General features: G+C 47.3%; 1 protein-coding gene across 1 annotated transcript; it reads left to right on the top strand.

Moving 5' to 3' along the window:
• The first annotated feature begins 2,989 nt into the window (after positions 1-2,989).
• On the top strand, positions 2,990-4,883 carry LOC125518917 (NAC domain-containing protein 48-like). The gene is made up of 3 exons (XM_048683810.1): positions 2,990-3,365; positions 3,474-3,748; positions 4,173-4,883. Exons 1-3 carry the CDS (start codon positions 3,167-3,169, stop codon positions 4,581-4,583), a joined length of 885 nt encoding a protein of 294 aa, XP_048539767.1. The 5' UTR covers positions 2,990-3,166; the 3' UTR covers positions 4,584-4,883.
• The last annotated feature ends 5,591 nt before the right edge of the window (positions 4,884-10,474 follow it).

Raw genomic sequence — 10,474 nt, 5'->3', positions numbered from 1 at the left:
CCCCCATGTTCAATCAGCCTAATTTTGCCCTGTTCGTTTCATGGCAGATGGCAAATCACCCATATGTATGTACATTTTCCTACTTAACAATTTGGCATGCTACTCACTAACTACATGGCAATTTCAATGTTACTATCGTGGCAAATTTAACTCATATAACATGGCAAATCTATCTTTTTTTCATGTACCACAACATTATTACTCCATGTGCCATGGCATTTTGACTTTGCACTTGCCATGGAAATTTGTTTTTGATCATTTTGTTTGTGTTATTTTCACATACACGACAATTTTATTACGCAAAAGATGGCATTTTCGTTGAAACTAACATTGCAAGATGAAACATGCATTTTCCATGGCAACATTTGATCAATTTTTTATTACTTCACATTCTTGGCAAATTTCATGTAAAATTTGATTAAAAAAACACGGCAATTTTTGATACAATTCTGCCATGGCAAGTTTCTCGTTCATACTTGATTCCAACTTTTTGTGTTTTTTTACACGAGCTAAATCCATCATACAAAACACGGCAATTCTTGATACGAATCTGCCATGGCAATTTTTCTTGTTCATACTTGATTTTGAACTTTGTAAACGGGGCCACAACAATTCTTCTTTTTTACAACATGGCAATTTCTTTTTGAATGGGACCATGGCAATTTTTTAGTGCATGCATCATGGGAATTATAGTTTATGGATCATGGCATTTTTTAGTCTATGCCTCATACAAATTTTCTATTTTTGAAAGCGACCATGGCAAATTTTCTTTCATGCCAGTTCGTGGAGCATGGCAATTTTTCGTCCTTCTTTGCAACATGGAAAATTTTCTTTTTGAATGGGACCATGGCAAACTTAGTGTATGTATCATGGCAAATGTAGTTTACGGGGCATGGCAAATTTTCTTTCTTTTTTGCAACATGGCAAATTTTCTTTTTTATGGGACCATGGCAATCTCAGTGCATCTTTCATGGCAACGGTAGTTCATGTAGCCTGTCAAATTTTCTTCCTTCTTTTACAACCTTGCAAATTTTGTTTTCGAACAGGACCATGGCAAACTTAGTGTGTGTATCATGGCAAATGCAATTTTCGGAGCATGGCAATTTCCAATTTTAAGGACCATGGTAAATTTTCTTTCCTTTTTTTGCAACATGGAAAATTTTCTTCTTTGAAGGGACCATGGAAATTTAACGGGACCATGGCAACATTAGATTTACTCATGTTTCAAAAATAGATACCATCGCAATTTTATTTGCCCCATGGCAAATTAAGTTCAAGCATGGCAAATGTAGTTTAAGGATCGTGGCAATATTCTTTTCCTTTAGCAACACGGCAAAAGCTACTTTTCATTTGACCATGGTAATGTAGCTCCTCCCCCGGCCTAGACGTCGACTAAGATGCCTACCAGGAGATCGTCCTCCGTGATGACGACCATGAATTTTTTGTTTTGTTTTTTGAAAACATGGCATTTGTTTGAATTTTATGTGATGGCAAGTCGATATGCACCCCCGCTGCAAAACTTGTCATTTTTTAGCTTGGGAAACAACAATATTTTCCATGGCAAATTCATACAATTTGCCATCATATAGCAGTAGATATGTCATGGCAAATTTTCAACCAATTTTTACCTTGGGTATATTCAATATGCAGGTTTTGATTTGGCATTGTTTACTACTTAGACCATGGTAATTCCAGTACTTTTAGACCATATAATTTTCATAATCAGATCAATAACAGCAATTTTAATAGAAATCATTCGTATACAGCAACTCTATCAAACTTGTTGCGCCATGGCATTAGACATAGGATATATGTATATATATCATTTTGTACAATACTTTTCCATATACACTTTGCAAACTTGTTGCCATGGCAAAAAAAATCCAACATATGTCAAATTATTTTTGTTGGCACCTATGTACTATACGGTAACTGTATTGTTTTGAATTTTTATAAACACATGTTCTTGATGCTGTTTTTTGGCTTGTTTTAGTGAAGCAATAGGTAACTGCGCTGCACGTGCTTATTTCATTGCTGGGCTGGCTAGTTCAGTGTCATGTCGGGCCAACAGAAAATCATTCGGTATGGGATCGATCCCGCATGAAACGTGTACGTTGACATAGGGTGTGTGGTAGGGTGCTTCTTCTGCCACAGCTGTGGGCGGTTCTACTGTTCGCCCACACATGCCACGTGTGGACTGTTTCCTACTCACACCACACACGATGTGTGGGCGGGTGTTGCTCCCATCACACGGGTGAGCGTTATCGGCGTCCAATTTTTATTATGCTTAGTGTGCTTTGTACTTCCATGAAATCTTTCCTATACAATTCTTTATAATAGGGCCGAGTCTTTCTCACAGAAAAGTACAATAAGAAGTGTTGTGGTGGCAAGCGTTTTTATGTTCGCGGCAGGCATTCTAACGTGAGTCACGCACTCTTCGCTCCATGGGGTGGCACTAAAACGTGGACGAGCGTAGAGCATGTACGCGCCTCAGCCCTTTGGGGCCCCGAAGAGACGACCGCACACGACCTATACAACCGTATACAACAATACTGCAGTTACGTTAGGGTCCCAAAAAACAAAAAACAAAAACCTAAACTAGTCATACGCTCCAACTGACACCCATGGAGATCCGTACCTTTCTGTTTTTTTTTTGCATGGTGTACCTTTCCGTTTTGGCAGCCCCTCCACCACGTGTCGCGCCGGCAACGGCCGCACGTTCCGTCGTGGGGCTCGCAGACTACCCCGAAACGGAACACCTGTCCACGTGCTCGAGCCGCCGTTGCACCGGGAACGGGCCCCACACTGCCGCCTCGCCGCTCCTGGCCGCGCCCCGGCCGCGCGCGCGCGTGCGCGTCCAAGCGCCCTGGCGTAAGCAGTGACAAAAGCCGCGCCCCGACCGTCGGATGCCCTCCACGTCTCGCCGCGAACGGCATCCCCTCGGCGCGCCCCGCGCGCGCGCTCTATATATGGCGCGCGTGCCGCACTGCGCATGGTTTCATGCTCTCCCCGCCCCTTCCAGGACCAGAAGCAGCCCCTCGACCGTCCGGTTTATTTATCGATATCTGGTTTATCGCAGCAGTTTGGAGCTGTCTGATTCGATTCGAGTAGCTAGCTTAGCTCTATATATCGAGCGATTAGTCGGCGACCGAGAAGGATCGAGGAGATGAGCGGCGGCGGCGGCGGAGGATCGGCGGCGACGCAGGGGCAGCAGGACCTGCAGCTGCCGCCGGGGTTCCGGTTCCACCCGACGGACGAGGAGCTGGTGATGCACTACCTCTGCCGGCGCTGCGCCGGCCTGCCCATCTCCGTGCCCATCATCGCCGAGGTCGACCTCTACAAGTTCGACCCATGGCAGCTCCCAAGTACGTCCTCCATGCCCCGGCGCAGCATGCATGCATGCATGCCTAGGTAGCTCACGCGGCGGGATGATCTAATCGTTTTTGCGTCTGCGTGTGCGTGCGTGCGTGCAGGAATGGCGCTGTACGGCGAGAAGGAGTGGTACTTCTTCTCCCCGCGCGACCGCAAGTACCCGAACGGGTCGCGGCCGAACCGGTCGGCCGGCACGGGCTACTGGAAGGCCACCGGCGCCGACAAGCCGGTGGGCACGCCCAAGCCGCTGGCCATCAAGAAGGCGCTCGTCTTCTACGCCGGCAAGGCCCCCAAGGGCGACAAGACCAACTGGATCATGCACGAGTACCGCCTCGCCGACGTCGACCGCTCCGCCCGCAAGAAGAACAGCCTCAGGGTACGCCCCATCCCACCCTCTGACCTGCGCACAGTAGGTGGTCCGAACTGTGCGAGAATCATCTTCAATCAATCCCACTTAACTTTGTCCTCTTTGGCATCATCTCGAACGATTAGATAAGGAGTCGGTTATCGTCACGTATCGATCGTACGTGGAAGATAAGTGGGGCTTAGTTAATTGTTTACGATCCTTGTCACGGGCAGCTCTCTCGCCGGTGTGAACGGTGGAGATGCCGGCGTGCGTCATCTCTTCCGCCCGCCAATTATCTCCCGCGCTTTGTGCGCCGCGATAGCGACTCGTTTCCAACCAGTGTCACCTTCCGATTAGTTTATGATTATGATGATGGATTTATATTGGAATGTTCATGTTAGAGAGATGATTTTGGTTCTGAACATGTCGATCGATCTTTTTGTGGTGGCTGCAGTTGGATGACTGGGTGCTGTGCCGGATCTACAACAAGAAAGGCGCCTCGGAGAGGCCGGGCGCCGGTGACCGGACGGCGAGCGCGAGCCCCGGGCACGCGGCCGTCGGCTCGCCGCCGGAGCAGAAGCCGGCCCTGCTGCCGCCATACGCGCCGCAGCCGTTCTCGGACCTGGCGGCGTACTACGAGGTGAGGCCGTCGGACTCGATGCCGCGGGCGCACGCCGACTCGAGCTGCTCGGAGCACGTGCTGACGGCGTCGTGCGAGCGGCCGGAAGTGCAGAGCCAGCCCAGGATCTCCGAGTGGGAGCGCACGTTCGCCTCCGCCACCCCGGGCGTCAACCCGGCGGCCGGGCTCCCCGCCGGCGACCCGCTCCTCCAGGACATCCTCATGTACTGGGGCAAGCCGTTCTGAGGCTCCGGCTCCGTGGCTGTACGTGTGGTTTGGGTGGGGCTTGGGAGGGAATCGATCGGGGTGACTCGGGCGAGCCGCCGGCCGGAATCTATCGGCAGGAGACACTCGTGGCCGTTGGATGGAAGGTATCAATAGTGCACAAGGAGTTACGGACGGCGGCGATGAGACGCGGGAGCCCCGGTGTGTTCGAGGAGGGACGCGGAGAGTACTGTACTTGGTATTGGTGTATACGGATTTGAACTAAGCTGTGTATATGCGATTGATTTGGAAATGGTTTTTTTTGTTTACATTGCTTTTTTATACCTTTGTCTTGTTTGGGAGATGTGCATGGTATCGGTACCATTGGAACGGGAATAGGTATACTTATTTATTTTCCCGTGCGATCTTTTTCCGCAAATACGCAAAAGATTTGCGCATCTTTTTAGACTAGTCATAGTGGAAAGTAATTTAGAGTACTATTCCTCCGTTTCTAAATATAAGTCTTTTTAGAAATTTTAACAAGTGACTATACACGAAGCAAAACGAGGAAATCTATACTTTAAAATATGTCTACATACATCCGTATGTTGTGTCCATTTAAGATATCTAAAAAGACTTATATTTATGAATGAAGAAAGTATATGTTACTAGTCTATGTTACTACCTTCACAGTGGCTAGTAATATATGTGTTCTGTCATTAAGGATGACAATTTTATCCATGGATATGGATACCCGCGGATATCCGACCCGAATGGATAGAGTTTGGGTACATTTGTATGCCCATGGGCAGCATCCGAACCCGACCCGATTACTCTTGGATAGGGCATGGACATAATTATGTATCCGTGGATATACCCGAACCCGACCCGATGGTATGACATGTGAGGCAAAATTCATGATGATCCCCACTATCCCATCTAATGATTTTTTTATTTATAAAAAATGAGAAGTAAATTGCACAGTCCCTCCCGATTCCCACCGTAACTTTACTCCACCACCTCTTCTCATTCTTCAATCTCCTCGTTAAACGACCTGTCATTAAGCTTCATCTTCCTCGCCTTGACTTATCCTCCCGCTGCTCTAGATGCAGTCGCCAGCGCCACTAGCCTTTACCTCTACATATGGTGTAGGCGTGCAGCACTTCAGCATCCAACGCCACTGTCCAGTGGAGCCCAACTCCATATCCCCTCGACCCCCCGTCTTGGATTCTTGCACGGGTACGGCGGCGAGCCGGCGCAAGTCTCTGAACTGGGATGCAGATCACAGCGATGCGCAGCAGCGCGACGCACGAGTACCGCTCCGCGCCGGACTAGGAGCATGGCAGCACGTGAGTGTAGGGAGACGGGCGCATACCAAGAAGTGAATCATGACCTTGCTAAGAAGGTGATGAACACACCGAATAGTCGACATTCAGGGTAAGTTTTGCTGTTTCCTGAATCCTCTCATGTATGTGTGGTGTTCCTGTACGTGGGTGTCCAACATGAGCATGTAGCAACTGGAGCAGTAGTAATTTTTCTATGTGTGGTGGTCCTACTCGTTCCCAAAATCACCGAATCCTCTGAGAGTCTCAGGGTAAGTTTTTCTGTGTGGTGTTCCTGCTTGTTCCCTGAATCCGCATGTATGTCTGCAAATTATTTGTTTCAATTTACAGTAGTAAATGGAGCAGTAGTCAAAAAATTCCCCTGAATACCTCTCATGTATGTCTGCAAATTGATTTTTTTCAGGTTATACAGTAATAATTGGAGCAGTAGTAATATTTTTGTTCTATGAATCCCGCTCGTGTATGTCTGCAAATTAAGTATTTCTTGAAGTTTACAGTAGTAACTGGAGCGGTAGTAATTTTCGATGAATCATTCTCATGCATGTCTACAAATTAAGTATTTCTTGTAGTTTACTGTACCAATTAGAAGAGATTTATAGAGTTAGGTAGTTTTCGTTGGTTACCGAATGAGCATTTTTCAGATTTGGAACATGGCGTGATCTGTAGCTATGCATGTTAATTAGCAATTAGGTTTTACCACGTCAGTGTATTTCAATCTAGAGAGCTACGAATCATTAAGATTCATTAGAATCTGACTTGTAATCTAGGCAGATCTACATTATTCCCTAAAAGAAGAGATGGCAAAAAATAGTTTCGGTTTGTAGTTACCATTCACTACAATTTAGAGATCACAATCTTTCCAAATCTGTATAGTTCAGACATTATGCACCATGGCTCTCTTAACTGAAATGGAGAATTTTTTTTTTTTGCATGTATAGGTCAATAGCTTCTCATGATGGAACCAGTGGCACTTTAGATTTGAAGAGTCACATGAGATCTTGTGGTGCTAGGCATGCACCAATAGGCCCAAAGCAACAAAAGTTAAGGCTGCGAAAGGTTGATGATGGAAACGCCAATTTGGAGAATATTATTTTTGATCAAGATGTTGCCAGGAAAGAGCTTCCACTAATGATTTGTGTTCATGAGTACCCTCTATCTATGGTTGATCACTTGGGTTTCAGAATTTTTGTTCAGCATGACAACCAATGTTTAGAATGGTAGTTATGCTTATTTGATGTTGTGTTATTTTGTGAGAATTTGAGAGGTTATGTGGCGATCTATACTTGTACTATGTCATTTTGTGAGAATCTAAGAGCTTATTTGATGTCATTCACTTGTGCTATGTCATTTTGTGAGAATTTGAGAGCTTATCTGAATGTTGTGCTATGTTTTATGTATACATGATGAGAAAATCCGATGGATATTCATCGGGTTTGGACATGGGCATAATTTTACGCCCATGGATTTTTTCATGGATGGGCACATACTGTCTTCATGGATTTGGATATGGATTTAATATTGTTTAACCCGAGCCGAACCCGATCCATTGCCATCCTTATCTGTCATGCATCACTTTATTTATTACATTGTAGACTCATTTTTTTTTATATGTGTGGTGTTACAGTAACTAGCTATGTTACTACATGCCTCTCTTTCTTCATTAATTACATGTCACATCATCTATTTTGTTTAGATAAGTGTGATGTTACCACCTATATTACTCTCACTGTAGTTAGTCTTATTGATAGGAGAAGATCAAGCAGGAGGGAGTCCAGGACGCTGCCTCAGTGTGCGCCCACTAACCAGTCTTACCACGAATAGTCCGAGTCACGCGAGGGGTGGACGACAACTCATAGGTGAAGAAGCGGATCGGATAGTCTGGGTTACGCGAGGGGTAGACGATAACTCAAAGGTGAGGATACATAATTGCGAGCTTCGAGATTCACCATGCAGAGAGTATGATCATGGTGGGGAGGACCTTAGATGGCCGGACGGGGAGTAAGACGTTGCCCACCAATCCAGAAAACAAACCGTGACGCCGGGCGGTGAGAGATCGATCTGCACCAGGCAAGTACGTGAGCCACACCTGACAGGTGAAGGGGTAGTCCATGAGTAGGTGGTTCATCGTCACAGGGTCTAGTCGCACGGAACGCGGGCGTGGAGCGTGCGGGACGCCACGACAAAGTAAGCAATCAACCATGAAACAACGATCTTGTAGTGCCAACCAGGTGAAAAACTTCGATCGCAGGACAGCTCAAGTGCGCCAGTTTAGCTATTATTAGCAAAAATGTCCGTGCGTTGCAACGGGATAAAAAGTTAACACACCATCTAGTCTCAATAAGCATTGCTAAGACCATCTCCCCCTCTCCCCACCCATACAAAGGTCAATGTCTTATATTTTAACTCCCACCCGTGTGGCCGCCTATATTTTTTCTCACCATAATCGCGACAGATATATGTTAATAAATTTGTATGAAAATATATTCTTGTACTCTATGCTTATTTGTATTAAAAAAAATATTAACATCTAAATGAATGGTAAAAGTATGCTGAAAAGGTCTATATCTTGGGACAACTACTTCTTAACTATCCCCAAGGTGTAAGTTGTGCCATCTATGATCATATCATTAAGGAAAATAATGGAAGATTCTTATCAATGATTTATGCTCAGACATGATACACTTCTTTGACACATTATGAGTACACGGCATAGTAAATCTTCGTGATGTAGCATCTGTTAGCATATGAGTTGATCTTGAGGTTTATTGTGTCTCTACGTCAGTTGTCTTAAATCCACCATCTGAAACTACAATTATGACATTATTGTGCAACTTATAAGTACAAATTTATTTAATAACTTATTATATGCGTCTGCAAGCTAAGCATGGAATTAAACTCCGCTGGTACATGCTAATGATCATAAAGGATGCCAGTAAGCCAGTAATTTACTCAAACAACCATGACCAGAAAAAAAAAACCATGACCAAGATGCAGACTCATCACATTCACACTCGTTTCAGCCATAAACCACCCCAAACAAGAGATCAAGGTACTGGACGGGGGATAGAGATCGCCGGTAAAGGCAGGAATCATATGGATGCCGACGCCACGGTTCGAAGGGCTTGAAACACCTCACCCACCATTACCACATCAGGACAGGATCCCAATGGGGCGAAGATTTTCACCTCACTACACCTGACCTATAAATTGTACGAGCAGGAAAAAACAGCGGAGCATGGAGAAATCCACCAATGGTTTTGGTCTAGGGTTGATGTTAGCCAACAATATGAACTCACGTGTTTTCAGCAACCATCCTCTGCATCGCCGGCGTCGCGTACGCCCCAGCAGCTCCAAAACCAAGAATCGACGGCGCCGCGCTAGGAGCCGCCCCGGCTGGCTGGGGACAATCGTACCCCTCGGCACCGACCACAAAGGCCGACGCGGCGCGCCGCTGCGCGTGGGAGCTGTAGCCGGTCAGGATGCACGCGCGCCCCGACTTCTCGTACTCCCGCCGGCTCACCACGCGGGTGCTCAGCTCTCGCAGCTCGGCCACCAGCGCCCTGAACCTCGCGTCGTCGGCCAGCGCCTCCCGCCTGCGCTCCAGTATCCTCGCGGCCTCCACGTACTCGCCGCACTCCGCGGCCGTGCGCCCCGCCGCGATGTCCTCCGTCGCCTCCACGCGGAATGTCTCCCGCGCCACGTCCATGGACGGCTGCTGGTCCTTGGCCAGCTCCACCGGCCTGTGCACCGCCACATCCAGCACTAGTCCGATCGCCGTGTCGCGATAGGTGCAGGTCACCTTCACGAGCTGCGTCACGTCGTCCGCGTTGCCGGCCCTCGACACGTCCACCAGGAGCAGGAAGCGCATTTCCTCGTCCGCGTAGAGCTCGCCACGTCCACTGAGGCGGAGCGCCCGTACGCGTCGATGCTGGTGTTGTAGCGGCTAGACTTGACTGCACGGACGCGCACCGGGTGCACGCACTTGACGGTGACCAGCGCCTCCTGCACAACCACATAGAAGAGCCCGCCGATACCGTATGCTGGTCGGAAATAGATCGAGCGGGATCGAACGATAGCCGTATGCTGGTCGAGATAGATCGGGTTTTTTTAATGAATTGGGCTGATATGTGCGATATACGAACCAGGTCGGACGGACAGACGAACATGCTATTAGTACCACCTTGTTTATATTACGATTTTGTCCATACAAATTGTAAAAGCGTATTATGACATAAGAAAAAAAGCGTATTGTGACGGTGAACCCGACAAAGTCAATCCATGCTTTATTATTAGTGAGAGATCAGTAGCTAGCGGCCCCAAAGAACAATGCCTCATAGCACGAGCGTCTCGTGTAGGCACCGCTGGCGCAGATCTTCCAAGAGGGGCAATTCGGCTATGTCGTGAGCTTAAGTTTATGCAACCGATGTCAAAGCTTCATGTATTTGACAGGTGCAGCAAGTCTCGGAGCGTAGTGGATGTCGCGAATCCAAGCTCGCTGATGAAGCCCCTCAACGACGATGTGGCATCTTCGGCATCGACACAGCACCAACTCGAGGAGAGCGGGGCAATCTTAGTGACCGACTGGCCGGA

Source organism: Triticum urartu, chromosome 1, assembly GCF_003073215.2.
Source record: "Triticum urartu cultivar G1812 chromosome 1, Tu2.1, whole genome shotgun sequence".
Lineage (NCBI taxonomy): Eukaryota > Viridiplantae > Streptophyta > Magnoliopsida > Poales > Poaceae > Triticum > Triticum urartu.
This window is presented reverse-complemented; position numbering and strand designations above follow the sequence as displayed.

Bases quoted from the DNA above. Each gene is read 5' to 3' on its own strand.
- LOC125518917 (XM_048683810.1), top strand. From the start codon at position 3,167: ATGAGCGGCGGCGGCGGCGGAGGATCGGCGGCGACGCAGGGGCAGCAG. The intron at 3,366-3,473 runs GTACGTCCTCCA...GCGTGCGTGCAG, and splicing joins CGACCCATGGCAGCTCCCAA to GAATGGCGCTGTACGGCGAG. The intron at 3,749-4,172 runs GTACGCCCCATC...TGGTGGCTGCAG, and splicing joins GCAAGAAGAACAGCCTCAGG to TTGGATGACTGGGTGCTGTG.